General features: G+C 47.7%; 1 protein-coding gene and 1 long non-coding RNA gene across 2 annotated transcripts in view; one reads left to right on the forward strand and one right to left on the reverse strand.

Annotated features, from left to right (window-relative positions):
* The window catches only part of BARD1 (BRCA1 associated RING domain 1), a 38,987-nt gene extending 36,090 nt beyond the window's left edge, over nt 1–2,897 (reverse strand). Inside the window, exons 1-2 of the mRNA XM_085065717.1 lie at nt 2,679–2,897; nt 2,526–2,582 (exon numbers count right to left, since the gene is read on the reverse strand). Coding sequence (XP_084921843.1) covers nt 2,526–2,582; nt 2,679–2,833 — 212 coding nt within the window. The 5' untranslated portion in view covers nt 2,834–2,897. The remainder of the gene's footprint in view (nt 1–2,525; nt 2,583–2,678) is intronic.
* Nucleotides 1,999–15,671, forward strand: LOC146434301 (uncharacterized). Its single transcript, XR_014853340.1, has 5 exons — nt 1,999–2,622; nt 9,933–10,075; nt 11,983–12,082; nt 12,198–12,389; nt 13,005–15,671. It is a non-coding gene; the product is annotated as an uncharacterized LOC146434301 (long non-coding RNA).
* Nucleotides 15,672–17,495: the final 1,824 nt, after the last annotated feature.

The raw sequence follows: 17,495 nt of genomic DNA on the forward strand, positions 1-17,495 counted from the left end.
AGGTGTGTTTTGTGCTTTAAACAGGCAAAGGCCCTTGTGACTGAGACACTGCTGTGTTTGGGAGACCTGAAGCACAGCTGTTGGCTCCAACCTACTTTAGATGACATTGACAAATCATTTGGAGCAAAGGGAAGGGCTGAGCAGGTCTCCTTCTCTAGGGAAGCTGGCCTCAGGTTTCCCAGCCCTGTAAATGGCACTGCAAAGGAAATGCAGAATGACTTTTGTACCACAACATCTCTTAATTACAAGTAGCTGTCGGGGTTTTGTAGTTAACTGATAATGACTGTAGGTAACCTAGTACAGCTACTCAGAAAAAACTGCAGTAACTGATCTTGATAAATATCTCTGTCCATAATAACACCATGCTGAAGGAGAACCAGTTGTTTGATGTGTGACCTGAGTACTGCAGGTCATCAGTTTCACATATTTCACTTCCTATTTCAGAAGCCAGCTCCAGCCATTCACCCCAACCCTTCCCAGGTGTGTTAATAAATATCTGTCTTCAGCAGTGGACCAGAATCATTTGCATCAGAGTACTGTAGATTGGATCCATGCCCCACCTAATTTGCTTCTAAACAAATTTATTTTAAAAAATAGCCGCTGCCCAAGACTCAGTCATCAAAGGACAGATTAAATTGCTGCTAAAAGGTCAGGCCCACAAAAGAGAAAAGATCAGGCACAACAATAACTCAGATAATACCAAATAAACTCATTTTTCTGCAGCAAGAAGTAGCTGCTAATAAGTGCTTAGGACTGCTGTTAGCTATTCTTTCCAGCCTCATCAACACAAACTGCATTGTTTTCATGATGTTTAGAAAAATTGTCTTGGAAAAACCCTACAAAACTTCAACCAACGGGGGATGTTTGAGATCTATCACCTAGAATATACCAGAGTTATCCAAAATAAAACCACAAGGCCTTAGGTGTCCAACAACTAAACAATTACATTAATTAAGCCACACATTCATTTTTAGAAATAACTTGTACAAGCTTCTGGGGGTTATTTTACCAAGCAATCTGCAGACAAGCTGCATAAATGAAACGAATAATTAAAAAATTCCTTTAGACAGCAGAATCATAGAATGGTTTGGGTTGAAAAAGGAACTCAAAGCCCATCTCATTCCACCCCCTGCCATGGGCAGGGACACCTTCCACCGTCCCAGATTGCTCCAAGCCCTGTCCAACCTGGTCTGGAACACTTCCAGGGATCCAGAGCAGCCACAGCTTCTCTGGGCACCCTGTGCCAGGGCCTCACCACCCTCCCAGGGAAGAATTTCTTTCTAATATTCAATGTAAACCTGCTCTCTTTCAGTTTGGAGCCATCCCCCTTTGTCCTGTCCCAACATGCCCTCTTAAAAGGTCTCTCTTCAAGAATCTTCTGTAGCAATTAATGGCCACAGCTGGGAAAGAACAGATGTGTCTGGAGAGAAATAAGTCATTTGTGCATTTTTTAATACATCCATACTGGGGGTATGGGCTTAGGGCATCTATCCCATAATCAGTTGCTCCTTAATAAAAAGCAAGGGAATACTCTACTTATATTTTACCCTTCAGGCTTTAAACACTGTGAACTCCTATTAGAAAAGTGCAGCTGAAGACAGGGGATGCACGTGAGGGAGGAAGGGTTTTCCTCAGTTTTTATTGACATAGTGACTATGGTATTAACAGGAAGCACAGCTGAATATCTAAGATGGCTTACAAGCAGAGGTTAGAAAGTATCCCTCCTGTCCACCCTCACAAAGATAAGATTTTATCAGACTGCTCACACCTGTGCTGTGCAGAGAAACTGATAAGATACACAACTGACCTTTTAACCCGCCGTGTTTGCATGTGAGCAGCGACACACAGGGCAGCCCAAAGGTTCCAGCACCTCACCCAGATGACATTCTGGGGCACAAACATTTCAGGCTCTGCCTGTATTGACAATCCTGTGAGTTGGCCTACAAGAGACGTGACCACCACCCCTCACAAGTGCCTTGTTGGCAGAATGTTTCTACCTTAAATCAGTTTTTTTAAACACTCAGATTATCTGACCAACTCAAAGTAGAAGTAATCCTGCTGTCCCAACGCGTCTGGATGTGCGTGAAAACAGAACAAATCCGGAGGCAGATCTGAAGGAGCAAAGTCTTGGTAGAAGGCCAAACCACCAAGCACCACCCAGCCCTCTGGGGCACAGGAAAACCCCCTTGGAACCAGGAAACACCTTTGCAAGCCACTCTTTTTTTTTTTCTTTTGTTATGTGAGGAGAAAGAGAAAGGAGTTGAGGATAACGAGAACTGCGAGTTATTTTAGAATTCTACCTTTCCACAAGCTGCCAACTCCCTCCATCAGTCTGAGGGTTCCCTTCACACTGACCTAAAGACTGAACCAGCACTCCGGCATGGGAGCCACAAACAGCAGCTCCCGCCTTCCTCTCCCCTCAGCCCCACGGAGGGGCCGGAATGCACCGCCGGTGCTCATTTCCCTGTCCTTTCTGCACGGCACGGCGGCGGGGGAGGCTGCGGGCGGCCGAGCTCAGTACTTACAGGCAGAAGACGTGTTCGCACTGCCCCAGGGACACGGGCTCCCGCAGGACGCCGGCGCTGTGGGCAGAGGAAGGAGAAACGCGGCACTTTTAACACGGTAGGAGCCGTGAGGGAAAAACGGCGGGGAGAAGGGGGAAGGAGGACATCCATTACCAGCGGGAGCAGCTCAGCGCCTTCTCCAGCCGCCCCAGCGCGGCGCGGGTGTGGGACCACGGCTGCCCGGGCGGCGCCATGGAGGGGGCTGCCGGGCAGAGGGGGCTGCCCGGGGCCGGCTGGTTGCCCGAGCGTCCGCGCAGCGCCTCCCTCATCGCCTCCCTCTTGAGCGCTTCCCTCAGCGCTTCCCGCCGCCGCTCCGAATCCCCCGCCCGCCGCCACTGCGCAGGCGCGAAGCCGCGCGCGCCCGCCGCCCTCAGCGTTTCCCGCGCTCCGGGAGCGGGCGGGGCTGCCGTGAGGGCGGGCTGGGCGGAATGCGGGGCGGAGAGCGCAGAAACGCGGGGAAAGTGAGGGTGTGATGGGGGAAATGGGTGCTAATGTCTTCACAAACGAAGCGGTGGGTGGAGGTTTTCAGTAATGACAGGAGAAATAGGCTGTTAATGTCTTCAGGAACGACTGTGTGAAAGAACTGCCCAGGTTCTGGAAGAATGGCTGTGAGGATCTGCGGGTGAAATGGACCTCTACAAACATCAAACCGGGCAAGTTTGTTGCACAACCCAGACAGTTTAAGCTTCTGAACTTTGGGGTAATAGGAGGAATGGGCCCGCACAAGTCTATTGCAGAACCCAGAGAGTCTGAACTTTAGGGGAAAATACGATACGTATTCAAGAGGGAATATGTTGTAGGTGGTTTGGGAAGGCTGTGCCTTCCTAAGAGGAAAGGAGGAGGACAAATGCGGTCGGGAGTTTAGGATAAAAGGAGGCTGTGTCTTCTAAAACCTTGAGAGAAACCCCACAGAGGTGTGGCCCAGGGCACTCTCCTTTTATTCGAATCAGTACTCCCTGTCTCCTTGGCTGGCTTTTCACAGCGTGATTTTCCACACAGGTGGGAAAGACCTCTGTATTGAGTTCGACCTTTGACCGATCCCCACCGTGTCCACCAGAGCAGAGCACTGAGTGCCAAATCCAGTCATTCCTTGGACACCTCCAGGGATGGGAGCTGCACCACTCCCTGGGCAGCCCCTGCCAATGTCTAGCCATGTGAAGAAATTCTTCCTTTTGTCCAACCTGAACATCCCCTGGCACAACTTGAGGCCATTTCCCCTTGTTCTGTCCCTTGTTCCCTGGAAGCAGAGCCCGGCACGTCTTTCCAGTGTTTGTGTATCTATAACAGACATGTCTTACACAGCATAAATATCCCCTTCCCAAGCAGGACCTGAGACAGGTGAGTGGGCATGGCATGGTAGTGCTGAGGCCACCCACCCCTCACATCTGGCACCCTGGCTTTAAACATTTCATTTTCTTCTCTCTCTTCTACGCATTCCTCAGCTTCCTCTGACAGGATACCTCACTAGTCACAATTATTTCAGGTTTCCAGAGTGTTTTTTCCCTCAACCTGTGTGTCCTGCAGCACCCCAGGCTTCAGCCCAATCTCCCACTTCTTGCAGGCTGCTTTTTTTCGGGAGGTACCTGCACAGAGACGCAGTCCCCGCCATCCCTCTACAGCGTAATTACTGGAGCACATAAAGCAGTTATAGCAGGAATTTATCACTTTCAGGTAGAAATACTCCTGGCCAAGTAAAAGATAGAGCAGGAATGCCAGGAGCAATTTATAACGGGCTTACTGACATTTCACGTGGAGAAGCTCCGCCAGTGAATAAGCATCAAGCCATAAATCTCAGAGAAAACATGATTAAAGTGAGCGAGTTATTCTTTGAGGGAACTTCATCATAAAAGGACATGGCGGTATGGAGCTGCAAAATTTGGTTGGCGATAGCCATAGAAAGCAGCCATCAGAGAGGTGTCCCAGCTTTGTCTTATCTAGACAGAAAGAGTTCTACTTAAATGGGCGTTAAATCAGGGCTGAAAGTATTTCTTAATAAGTTATTAATGTCTTCCAAGAAGGAAGTTCTCCAGTTTTCAAGTGTCACACTCCTCTGCTTTCGTAGCTTGTTCTCTCCGTGGCTGCTGAACACCAGGGATGGTTTAAAATGTGAAATTCCTTTTCTTTATTTATGGAAGGCTAAATATTTATCCTTGCTGCTAATATGAGCCAGAGGCACAGGGAAATGAGCTGCACACAGGATGTGGAACTGTGAAGTCTCTCAGCTCTTTGGATCTGAGTACATTTGCTGCTGTTGTCTGGGGCAAGCTGACACGTCACAGGGTGAAGCAGCATCATGCTCTCTGCATTCGTGATAACTTCCAATCCGTATCCATGGGAGAGGAATCCATGGAGGGGCCGACAGGTCACACAGCAGCCCTTGCAGGTGACACTGTCCTCACAGAACCAGGGCCAGAGCGGGATGGATGCTGGCATCCTGATCCTCACACGCCTCGTTTCCCTGGTGCAGAGAGCTGGGCTGTTCACTGCCATCGACAGCGCAGGAGCTGCACCAGCGCGCTGGGATCCAGCTGTGAAAAGTGTGGCTGTGTCTCTGTAATGGGCTGTTGTTTTCTGGTGCTCAGGGAACTCCTGCTGCGTTAGTAACACAGCGCGGTGTCCCCTCTGCTAACAGCCCGTCACCCCCGGCGGCGCGCATCCGCCAGGGAAGCGGCGCTGGGGAAGGAACAGCAGCCACAAAGGCGAGTGTGGAAGTGCAACAAAAACCACTTTGTGTTACAAAGCACACCTTGTAAGGGACACGTGTAGGTGTTGGATGCTCCCAGGCAGCAGGCAGCCTTGGATGTGTGTCTGACAGGTTCTGACTGCAGTGAGCTGCCTCAGGGCACAGCACCCTCCTTGCATATCTTGGAGGAAGGAAAGGGGCAGGCACAGGTGCCCTGGGCCTGTGCTGCCCAAAGAGGAGCTTTTCCCCAAGCCCTGTAAACCAGGGAACTGGCATGTCCCATGGTGCCTCTTCCCATCCTGTGTGCATGCAGCAACACACCTGGAGGCAGGAGGGGGATGACAGTGAGGGACACAGCTGGACAAGGCAACCTCACTCCTTTCCTTGGGCTGCAGGGAATGGATCTGGGACAGAGACCTGCTCCCTCATGTCGCCAAAACCAGGATAAACTCACAAACTAAGCCAGTCATTTTCCCCTTAAAAATGAAGAGTTGCCAGGTGCAGCCTTAACATCCTACTCCCCCTTACTTGCTGTTGTGTGCTCATCCTGTGCTCCAAAATCCCAGCTCCAAGCATCTCCCAGTGCACCAGGGATCCTGAAAGGCAGCAAAGGGCCTCACTGCTGAGATGAAACTTTAACGCAATTTGAAGCATTCAGAGCAGGTTACAAACACCACTTGATCCATAGATCTCTTGAGTCAACCTGGCATTTATGTTTACAAAATATGAGATGCCGATATATACTGTATGGGACAGTAAACCAGATAAGTGCCTCCTCTTCCTTTCCTCCAGCTGAAATATGTTTAGTGTCTCTCTCAATAAATCCACGGGTACTCACACAGTCTCCATTGTGCTGAGACATTATGTGGGAATTTACAAACATTTACAACTAAGTTAAACTGAGGCAAAGCACTGCCCAGGGCAGCCTGCATCTAACAAATACTTGTGTTCAAGAAAGATGTAAAAGTCACGAATGATTCATTCTCCTTAATTTTATAAAGGTTAAGGAGTTGGCGCTCTTGGAAATCTAAGAAATGTCTTCTTCAGCAGTGAATTACTGCAACCAATTGGACAGTCAGAAGCAAAAAAAAAAGTGATGCGGGGAACAGAGGGAAGCAAGAAATATATCTCTAAATTTGGGTTATGCAGTATTTAAAGTACAAGTAAAGCCATTCCAGGCAGTATAAGGCTCACACACTTTAAAATAAATTTGTTGCATGACAGAAAGCCAGTAAAAGGGTTTCAGCAGTGGTGTGATATAGTGAGGCAGCAGCGTTCGGTGCGTGCATGAATCAGCGGCTCTGTATCCCACCGAGGCAACGCTCATCCTCACCGTGCTGGACTGCAAATGTGATTCCAAACAATGCCGAGCTCTGGTGCCAAACCTGTGCTGAAGGATGGGGTTTGGCTCCCTGGATGATGAGGAAGGTAAAAAATCCTCATCTACCTCGTGCTTCGTTTCAAAGCATTGCCCATCTGGTAAAGACTTTTTTATGGAAATACACCACTACCTGATATTTTATTAACTCAGTGAAGTTCCCCAGCTGTTTTTCAACAAACAGACAATTATTACGTGATTCATCATGTAACAGGAAGGAGTGCGCAGAGGGAGGCAGTTCCGTTGAGTTTTACAAATCAGTTATTTTCCCAGGGGTTAAAAGAGCCAAAGCTCCGTGAAGAGGGGATCCCTCTGCTCTCATCTGCCTGAATACAGAGCACATCCTGAAACCACTGCACCCTGCCAGGAAAGGGTGCTCAGCTCAATGGGCTGAGAACCCACAGCAAGCAACAGAATGGATCCTCTTCATCAGAGGACTGAAGAAAAAATTGGAGGAGCCTCATCTTTGATTTCCCTCTCTCCGCAGCTGTCTGAATCAAAGGTTTTAACAGGCTTGTTTTCTCCTCAGGCCACCCCTTTGGGGCCAGTTTTGCTGCACACCCAAAGCCCTGTGAGCTCACCGTGGTCACAGAGGCATTGTGGGCTGTGGTGCTGGCTTGACAGACACAGAGCTGCTGAGATCATTCGGTGCAGTAATTGATTAGGGCTGTTAGACTACCAAGTTATAAGATTTCAAATACTGAAGGATTTGATCCCCAAAAGGAAATAATAGTAATAATAATAAAAAAGTCTATTACACTTTCAGACTAAGCAGCACAGTCAGCATTGCATTACACTGCATTAAATTATTCCTCGAGTCTCGGTAGCAGGAACATCTGCTGGTGTTAGACATGGCATTTTTAATTAAAGGCAGCAGCAGAGAAGCCTGTGGTTCATTGGTTCTGCTTTCACCGTGCGAATTGCTAAATCCAAAGGGCACTTGTACAAAAGATTTGGTCAGAGCACAAGCTCTGGACCCAGCTCTGCAGAAGCACAAGTGGAAAAGCAGCAGAGGTGATAGGTAATTTCCACCTGCATCTGCTGGACCCATCGCCTGACAGATCTCTGTCGATGCCCAGATGGGTCAAAACTGTGGGGCATTTTACAAAATTTAAATTACCCTTCTGATTTGACTAGAAAAGGGATTTCCTGCAGAAAGGCAAGTAACAGAGAACAGCAAATCACAAGAAAACCCTATGCCCAGCTGGGGACCATGTTCACACCTTTGCTGCAGTGACAGCTGATGCTCCCCTGCTCCAGTGCTGGGGTGCACAGATGAATGACAAAGACCCGCCGTACCAAGCAGTGCCCCCGTGGAGTTTTAGCTTCCAAAGGAATAAAAGTTTGAAGAGGGAATAATTTGCATCTCCCCATCAGCTGCCCTCCCAGAACTCTGGCTCTAAGCAGGTCAAGGAAGACCAAAGATTCCCATCAGTCCTGTGATTTGAGGGATTTCAGTGTGGCTGGGAAATGCCCAAAGCCCCTGGCAGGGTGGGTACATCCAAGAGATAGCCAACCAAAAAACAGCCTTCTTGCCCTCGTCCACCTAGCACCACCCCAAGGCAGTCCCACTAACCTGGGTCAGGCTAGGCAGTCTGCCTTGATGGGACCCAGCCTTCTTTGATAAAATCTGAATCTAAATCTGTTTTTTAAATGCCAGGTCCTGACTCAGCTGGGTATATGGGCAGAGGAAAGTTCTTATCTGAGGCTATGGATGGTGGAAACGTCAGCCCCACAGTCACATGTGGCTGCCTTCCTGTTGGCGCTGAGGGGACCAGGATTTCCCTCGGTGAGCCCCACAGATGGTGTTTGTTTGCTCAGTCACCATAAAAAAGGAAAATATTTGGTGCAATCTGCTAGCAGACAGAGACAGACATATGGTCGGTGCGAGGCGAGCCTGGATGCTCAGGGAAACACAGGCAAGGCTCTGCAGTGGCTTTTTAGATGTTGGATTGCCCTTGAGTTGAGTGAGATACAAGTCCAAGAAAACTGAAGAACCTAGGTGCAGGTTTTGTACTGCTGTGGTTTAAACTCTCTTATTATCCCCCCTCTAATTAATCTTATTATACTATCCCTATTGTGCTAGAGTTATTATAATTAACCCAGTTTTAATTTATGCAAACCTCAGCTCTGGCTCAACGCTTGGAGAAATTCTCCCTGGTTTGATGTCTGTTCATCTGGCACACAGAAAACACAGGTTAAAAATGATGGAGACCATTAAAGGCAATTACTTGCATTTTTGGACTTGGTGGAGTCAAAGTGCAGGTGCAACATTGCTTCTGTTCTTTTCACCTGTGACTGTTTTTAAATGTATCATTGCATCTTCAAGCCTAAGGGAAGTCTTTGGGCCACCCCAAAAGATAAAATTCTTTTTTATTTCCCTTCCAGTTACATTTTAAAAATGAAAACTGTAATTGTTTCCCAGATATCAAGGCCTATGTCTTGATCAAGAATAACCTCCAGCTAAAGCAGCACTGGTGACCTCCATGAGGTCAGTCAGGGATCTCTACGCCCTCAGTGAGGGCTCAGCACCTCCAGTTCCACCATGATAAAGCAGATAAACAGGACTGTGGGTGCTGAACTGACTTTGGGAAGAAATTTGCTGTGATTTCTTAGCAACAAACCTGCCTCACTTTAAAAAATTCAAGTTGTTTTGGGGGTGGAGTAGACCCCCAAAAAAGCTACACCTGAATGCTCGAGGGCAGAGACAGATGCTGTGCCCAAGCACTGAGATGAGGATCCCTGGGCAGTGGAGCTGTCACCACCAAATTTAGAAATGATCTGTGGAGAAAGATGGAGGCAATCTGGCATGAGCTCCACACCCAAAGCACCAGGTACGGTCATGTTGGTGCCCTGCCAGACTTGCTCTGGTGCTTGAGTGTCTCAGCCCCACCTTTTAGCTTGAATAAAGTCAAATCAGGGGGAAAAATAATACAGCAGCAAGGAGTACAGCTGGCATTTCTGGAGAATATGAAATATGTAGGTAATACTCCCTTAATGTAAAATGAAATGTTCCTTCCCTGTTAAGCCTTCCTTCCAAAGGTAGAAGCAGAGGGCTCCAGCATCCCACAAAACCCATGCCTGCTGCTTTTTCAATGTGAAAGCCAGAGTTCAGCTGCAGATAAAAAAATAAGGAAACCCATGGAGTAACTGCAGAGACCCATGGATGCAATGCAGTGCCTGGGATGTGCCAGCACTGTGCCCTGCAGAGGGGCTGGAGGGAGGAGTGGGGGTGGCAAAACAGGTCCAAGACCTCCTGGTCTTGCTTTCCCCCTTGGTGCTGATTTACTGTGTCATCACAAGACAGGTTTTTTTGGGCTGCAGCTTGGCGTGAACTGTTGGCAATCCCTCACGTGCAGAGCTCCCAGAGCGTTTTCCTGACTTGCTTCCTGACTGGAGGAAACTAAGGAACAAAAGCCACAGCACATCTGTATGTGTTTACAAGTAAAGGTATGTATTTTGTAAATAGGTGAGGATATTCTTTTTTCCGTGCTAATCCATACTAGATCCAAATTAACATGATAGCAGTTCCTGATGATTTATGTTGTTATAGTAAATAACAGCAACTGCACGGCACTTAGCTGATGATTAATGATCCTTATTTACAGTGTGTTCAGCTCAGGTCTGCAGTTTACACTTGCAAACATCAAAGGAGAGTTCAGCTTTCCTTCTCTCCTGTATTTTGAGGCCACGCTGCAAATCCTGTGGGAGCAGCCTTGGCGGCTGCATTTTAATCCACAAATAAGATTGCTATAAACTGCCAGAGGAAACAGCAGGCTGACCTGTGAGCCATGGGGGCTGTTTCCTTTGGCCTGGGAGCAGGTCTGGCTTCTCCAGCCTCTGCAGGGAAGAGAGCCAAACTGGGACAGTGGATGACACCATCGCACCCTCCCCTCAGAGCTATCAGGGTCTGTCACTCAAATGTACTGTGCTGCAAGCACAACCCCTATTTTTGTGCTCTGGTTTTCCTGTAATCCCTCCTCTTGATCCACCTCTGAGGGAAGCAGGATGGTTTGTGAGCTCCTCTGCCCTCCCAGAGCAGATCCTGGCCAGACCCTCCCATTTGCATTAGATGGGTGCTGAGCATCTCTGAATCTCACAGCCTGGGTGGATGGGAAAATAGCTTCCCACATCCTGAGGTGATTTCAAGGACTTGTATAACCATGTAGGCTGGACTGCTCCCTTACACAGCCCAAGCCAGCTCATCACATACTTCCTGCTTGAGCCAGAGCTCGAAAATGCCGAAGGGGGTGGAAATATAACACAGCAGCTTTGATTTATGAGGATGAGGCTGATGAGTCCTGGGGGGGCACTTGCCTCTCCCATTTCACTTGACAGGAGAACTGGTGCTGTATTATTCACAGGGGCACTATATTAGCATCATATACAAGCCAATTTCAAGCCCTGAAATCACCCCATGTAGGATATTCACAGTGGAAAAATAACCCGTGTAACATCAAGACTCTCCAGGGGAGCTGTGAAGGTTTCTTGCTCTCACGGGTCACTGACACTCACCCAGTAATGATATTTTCCTGTAGGCCAGCAGAGTTATGCTGTTCTGGCATACGGGATTTCTGGAATGGTTGTAGTATGAACTCAGTCTGAAGCTGCATCCCTCTGCTCTGCTGCCTCCACTGTCAGGAAAGGCAGGGCAGCTGGCATGGAGCAAACCAAGCCTGTTCCTTTAAAGGTTGCACATACTTGTACACTGACTAGTTTTCAGCCCAAATCCTCCCAGCAAAGGTTCCCATTGCTGCAATGTCATGGTATTCCCTAATCTTGCTCGATTTCACACATCCCAGCTCCAGTCCTGAGGGGCAGGAGGCTCCCTCAAACCAACAGCCAGGGTGGTTTATAACAAACATCCCAGCTTTGCCTTTGCTGCCATCCACCGATGTGTGGCACAGATTATGGGGGGGAAAAAAGCCACTTGTTGAGTCTGTAATGAGGATGGCTAAATGCTGAAGTTGCAGAAAGCAGGTGAAAGGAGAGGCCTCACTGCCCATGGCTCAGTATGTTCATGAGGGTATTATCACCATGTGAAGCACCTGCCCAGGAGGGAACGCTCCTTTTGTGGCTCTGCACTCCTCAGAGAGGCTTTAATAATTTCTGGGGAGGCTCTGAAGGCTCATAAAAAAATGAATAAAGGAGCCAGGCTGAGCAATCGCTCTCCTCCTCTTTATGGCAAGCCTGGAGCTGCCCTTGTCTGGCTGATCAGGTACGGCTCTGATTCCCCGGGTTCCTGGAGCAGAACAGATTCAGCAGCACTGCTTTGAGGTGATGGATGGGAATGATTATAATTGTTAATCTGATTAAGCCTATGGTCTCAGCTTTTGCTCATTTTACTGACTTTGAAGGTACTTAAAGAAACACTTGAGGAGAAGCATGAGAAGATAGATGAAACACCTGCTTCCCTGCACCTCTCAGAATTGTTCCTAGGGTGTGACGTGGTGCAAGGTGATGTGAGTTTGCATTAAAATGGGCTACCTGGGTTATTGACACATGCCAGCTCTCAGGCTTGGGGGTACAATGGACAAAAGAGACTCTCCTTCAGCTTTATTTTCTCTCTTAGAAAGGATTTTAAAGTAGAATCTAGGGGAACAAGGCATGGTTGCACAGCCTGCTGCAATCAAGAGCAGCCTGACTATAGGCTTCAACAGGGACTTCAACTAAGGCTCCAGACCAAGGACCACACTCCACGCTCACAGCCCCTGCATCTGGCTGCTTTGGGGCTGGCATTACACTCAAGGTTAAAGGTGAAGAGGTATTTTGGGTTCTTTTACCTCATGTAACTCCACAGAGATGGCTGAGTGACACTTAGAAGTGCTCTGGTGTTTCTAGCAATTCTTAGTGTTTGTGTTGTTAATTTTTTAATGAGTTTTCTTATCAAAGTCAACTCCAATGCTTTAACTTCCACAGTTCCTGGAGGCAGAGTGCGTTCTGGCACTGCAAGAGGGAAATGTCATGTACAAAAAAAGTGTGAAAAACTCTTACCTTTTAGAAGCACCTGGATCTTAACTGTTTTCCAGCGATTGTTGGAGAAAATTGCTCTTACAGAGCTGAAAATGGTTTCTGTGATTCTCCTCTGCCTTGCTACCAGGCCAGCCTGGGCCACCCTAGGGGCTCTTCCCCAGGGGAGGAGCAGGCCACTGTTGGTGATGCAAACCCACCTGTAACTCCTCTGGGAGTTGGATATGGGTCACCAGGCAGGCTTCAGCTCTGTGCTGATGGCCCTCTCAGCACGTGTCCGTTTGAAACTGCACTGGTTGTAATTAAAGGTACACTACTAATTGGATGCACAACCCTAAGGGAACTCCTTTAATTGCATTTCAATCTGGTTGGTATCATTTTAACTGAAATTCATTGCTGTCTTGTGCAGGAATGACCCAGCTGGGTCTGGTTATGGAGAGGCAGATCATCCTGCTTCCTCATCCCTGTCATACTCTGGATGTGCTTCAATTTGTTTGTCTCTGACTGGGAAACAGGCAGTGCACACTCAAGCAGAGTGCTGGGTGAAAACTCTTCAGCTGACAACCAGGACTTGGCAAGTAGAAGGCTGAGAGTTCACCTTGACCTGCTAATGGAGGTAGGAGCCTCAATTATTAACCTGTCTTCACTTGGATTTCATCTTGTGTGCGTTACCATAAATTGTCGTGCCTGTCCTTTGTTTTTTCTTTGTGAGTGAAGTCATTGAAGACCTGAACTCTAAGAGATGCTTCATTTCTACCCAGCTTGCTGGTCTAGTGAAAGACTCACTGTTTAAAACCAAAGCCCCTCCATTACTGTGGAGGCTGGGGAGATGGTGGGATTGTTGCTTTGAGCCTTAGAGCTCATGGGAGCACTGCCATTTATTGTCTTGTCATTACCTGACTCCCAGCATGGGGCCCTCAGGATTGCTCTTCCTGGACAGAAGGCCTTGTTTCCAGAAGGGTCTTCCAGCAGCAATGAGTGATGAAGTGGAGGCTGCACCATGCAGGACTGGGAGAGTTGACTGGTTTCAAGCATTGCTCCATGGGTTACAAGCACAAGGGTCTGTGTCCTTCATCCCGGGCTCAACAAGTGGGACTCTCCCATTCTGGCATATGCTAGCATCCAGGTGCTGCAGGATTGTACCATGATGTGGGGCAGGCTCCAGTCCCCAAACTGATACTCTATGGGGTGGTCCTGTGCATGCTACAGATATTTTGAGGAGTCTGGTCTGAGGAGCCCAAAATGGGCTGTACTCCCCATTCTGCTCCCCATTCTACTCCCTCATTCCCAGTGCTGTGTATGTGAGTAGCATGAGGAGCAGAGCCAACAGCAAGCACTGGCTGTGTCCCTTACTAATGTTGTTCTTATTATTTCAGTGCCATCTTCCTTCTTTCCATCCTCTCCCTGAACAACTAAATTAATTAGGAGATTTTTTTTTATTTAAATACTGCCATGGAATAATAATTCTGGTGAATTCAATTTTTTTTGTCATTCCCCACTGCTGCTTTTCTGTGTTGTGCTCACTTTTAATATGCTGTTGATACTTTGTTAGAGCTATGCAAGATCACAGCTGTTGTCTGAAAAAAAAAAGACTAAAATCATGCTATGTGCTGTTGCCATCCAAAACCCATTTTTCTTTCTTCACCAGCTCACAAAATAAGCCTCCCTCTATTAAGTGAAGAGACAGATATTTTTCTTGGCTTGTAAAAAGCGAAAAAGCCTCACTGAAGCTTCAGTGAAGCTGTAGCAATGGAAGGAAGCTGAAGCTCCCACAACAGGCTAGAGCCCCATCCTGAGCCTGTTATGAGGCTGGATCCTGCAGATTCTGGATTCCAGGAGTGACTCCCCACAGGCAGCAGGTCTGTGGGCCCCACCAGCTCCTGAACTTTACCAGCCACTGAATTTTGTTTACCTGGATGTGTTCATTTGAGCTATAAACACGTTTTCTGAACTGACCCAGTAACAAAACTGCTCCTGCAGCTCTCATGAAAGGACCAAAAAATCCCATTAGAGACCTTGAATTTATATTTATAATGTGTTTTACTTAACACTGGTTCCTCTACAGAGTTTTCCTCAGCCCCTGCCAGACCCTTCCTGATCCTGCAAGTGGCTACTTATACCAAGAGCAAAGCTGAGCAAGGATCAGGCTGGAAAACACTGTGCTCTCCTCAACAGCACAAAGTGATAAATTAAGGCGAGGCAGGATGGAGATTTGAATCATCATCTCCAAGTCCACAGCTCCAATTGCAAACCTGACTTCAGCCTTGCAATGCACACAAGCAATTCTGAAATTCCTCCTTGATTCCCTGCCCCTGGCCCTGTTTAGTGACTGCACTGCGTCTCCCTTGCGTGTGTGATGTGCGGGAGCATTTTAAATGAAGCCCGGGTGAGGCTCCTTCCAATTAACGCCCCGGTGCTGAGTGACCGCGCTGGCAGGGCTTGCCCTGGCACTGCTGCCTCCACGAGGGCTGTTGGGGTGGCTGAGGTGCGACTGCATTAAAGGAGGGAGATGAAAAGCTTGTTTCCCCCTCGTCTCTGGCTCCTGGAGAGGGGACGTGCTGTGGTACACAGCGCTTAAGGGGCAGCAATCTCAGCTCCCGGCCTCAGAGGAAGGAGGCAGCTTGGTGGCTCTTTTTGAAAGCAGAGTCATGTAGAGCAAAAATTTCTGGGGGGATTCAGAAAAGCCTGGCAGTGGGGAGCACCCACTATACCACCCACAGGTGAGGATGGGGGAGTGACCCCATCCTTCCCCTGCCCTGTAGACCCTGCTCGAAACCTTTCAGATTCTCATCGGCCCTTTTTCAGTCAGGGCTTCATATTCCTGGCTACTCCTGGAACCAGAACAGACCCTTCTCAGCGAGATAGAGGGGTGATAAGAGGGATGGAGCTGGTGTTCAGAGGCAGGAGACTACTGCCTTCCAAGTTTGTTGCCTCAGAATTGAGCTTGGAGCATGTCCCACGTCTGAAAGGGACAGGATGAATCTGAGGCTCTGCAGGGAACGGGGATGTTTGTAATGTGGCACAAAAGGTAATTCAGCCCCTGGTGACATTATATACAACCTCCTTGCCAGATGCTTCAAGCCTCAAAACAGTTGTAACTACTTCTCCGTGGGCCTCAGTTAAATTCCCCCCAGCATATAAACTTTGGCTTGTTTGGACCAATACCCACAGACTTGATTGCAATAGCAGATGGTTTATTTTTACCTGCAAGTGAGAACAGGGAGTGTATATCATGGCCATGACACATTTCACATGGAGCAGATGTTTCTATTAATGCCAGAATTGGGTGGAAATTCAAAGGATGCTTTTAGCTTTTTTTTCCCCTCAAAATTCTATTTTACACAATTAAATTGCAACTTGCTGAAGTATTCCAATGAATTGCTTCCTATTTTTTTTTCCTGTTTGATTAGTAGGCTCTAAAGGGACAAAAGAATAGTTTTGTATCAGTCTCCCTCAATTACATGTAAAGTACATCTGGACAGAGTCTGAAGATCCATCTTTCACTGGCAGTTGCAAAGCCATCGACATAATAAAATAATACTCTGATTGGTATTACAAGGCTGCATTTAAATCATTGGCATTCATGCTCCGAGTCCTTTGCAGGGAGCACAAGCCCTCCATTAGAGAAAAGCTTAATTTTATACTGTGATCTGTGTAAGATGTGCAATGAAAATGAGAAAAAAGAGCTTTTGCAGAGCTGGAGACATAATAATAGGAGCTACAATGGATGTCTGGGCAGCTTTTTCAGTTACTTATAAACTGCAGGTGTCAAATGCATTCTGGAAAGGAGCTGAATCCCAGTTTTAATTACAGTCAGCAGGTTGAGGCATAATTCAAAGCTCAATAATACTTTCAATCCATAATAAAACTCCTCCTGCTATCAGTAAGGAGTTTACAGCAAGACCAAGGAGAGGACGTGACCTCCTTGCAGCAGCTAAACCTTGAACTTCAGTATCCCACTGGATATCAAGGGTGTTCGGGATTTTATAAAGTACCTATTCCTTGCATGATTATCTCAGCAAACCTTGGCATCAAATAGGAGCTGAACTAGTCAAACTAGAGAAAGATGTGTCATTGCAGCTTTCATCCAAGGTTCTTTAGACTCAAATTAGTTTGGGGGAAGGAAAAAAAAGAAAAGGAAAAAGAAACCACCTGGCTGGAACTGGGTAAATCCACGTAAGTTGTATGGCCCACCCCCGGTCTCACAACGCAAGGCTTTATCTGCAAGCTCTTTTACCAGCAACAGCAAGTTTATTGAGCTCAGAGTTTAAATTCATTTTGTGCTTGAATGTACATCAATGCTCTGACCCAAACCTGAGTCTCTGGGGCCTTCTGCTGATACATATAATAAAGAATCATATTAAACTATGCTATCTGTTAATCATTCTGGGGGAAGAAAGCAGGATGTGCGTGGTGGCATGCTGAACTCAGCTGCTGGGGGCTGCTCTCAGAGGTGGGCAGAGCACTCCTTTAAAGCCAGCAGGCAGAGTCTTTGAAGCAGGAGCTAATGATGACTTATTCTGTGGAAAAACACAGCTCCAGAGTGATGGAGGCAGCCATGGCATCGAGGAGGAAGGTCACTGGAGAGGACACAGAGAGGCAGAGCTGCTGGAGAGGGAGGGTCTATGAGCAAGGGAGCTGTTCCTTGCTGTGCTCAGGGAAATACAATCTTATGAAGGAAAGAGCTTCTTCTTGTCAGAGCGTTCAACCGACAGACCTGCCCTATACCACTCCTCAGCTATTTCTGAACTCCAGCCAAGAGGAGAAAGGGAATTTGTAGAGGAATCATCTTCCAATGGGTACCAGGAGCCAGAAGCTGCCTGGGACTGGAGGGACTCACTCGAGGAGTTACACAGAGCTGGAATAAGCTACAGGAACAAACCAAAACCACTGGAAGCAC

Source organism: Lichenostomus cassidix, chromosome 7 (genome assembly GCF_008360975.1).
Source record: "Lichenostomus cassidix isolate B80296 chromosome 7, HeHo_3.0, whole genome shotgun sequence".
NCBI lineage: Eukaryota > Metazoa > Chordata > Aves > Passeriformes > Meliphagidae > Lichenostomus > Lichenostomus cassidix.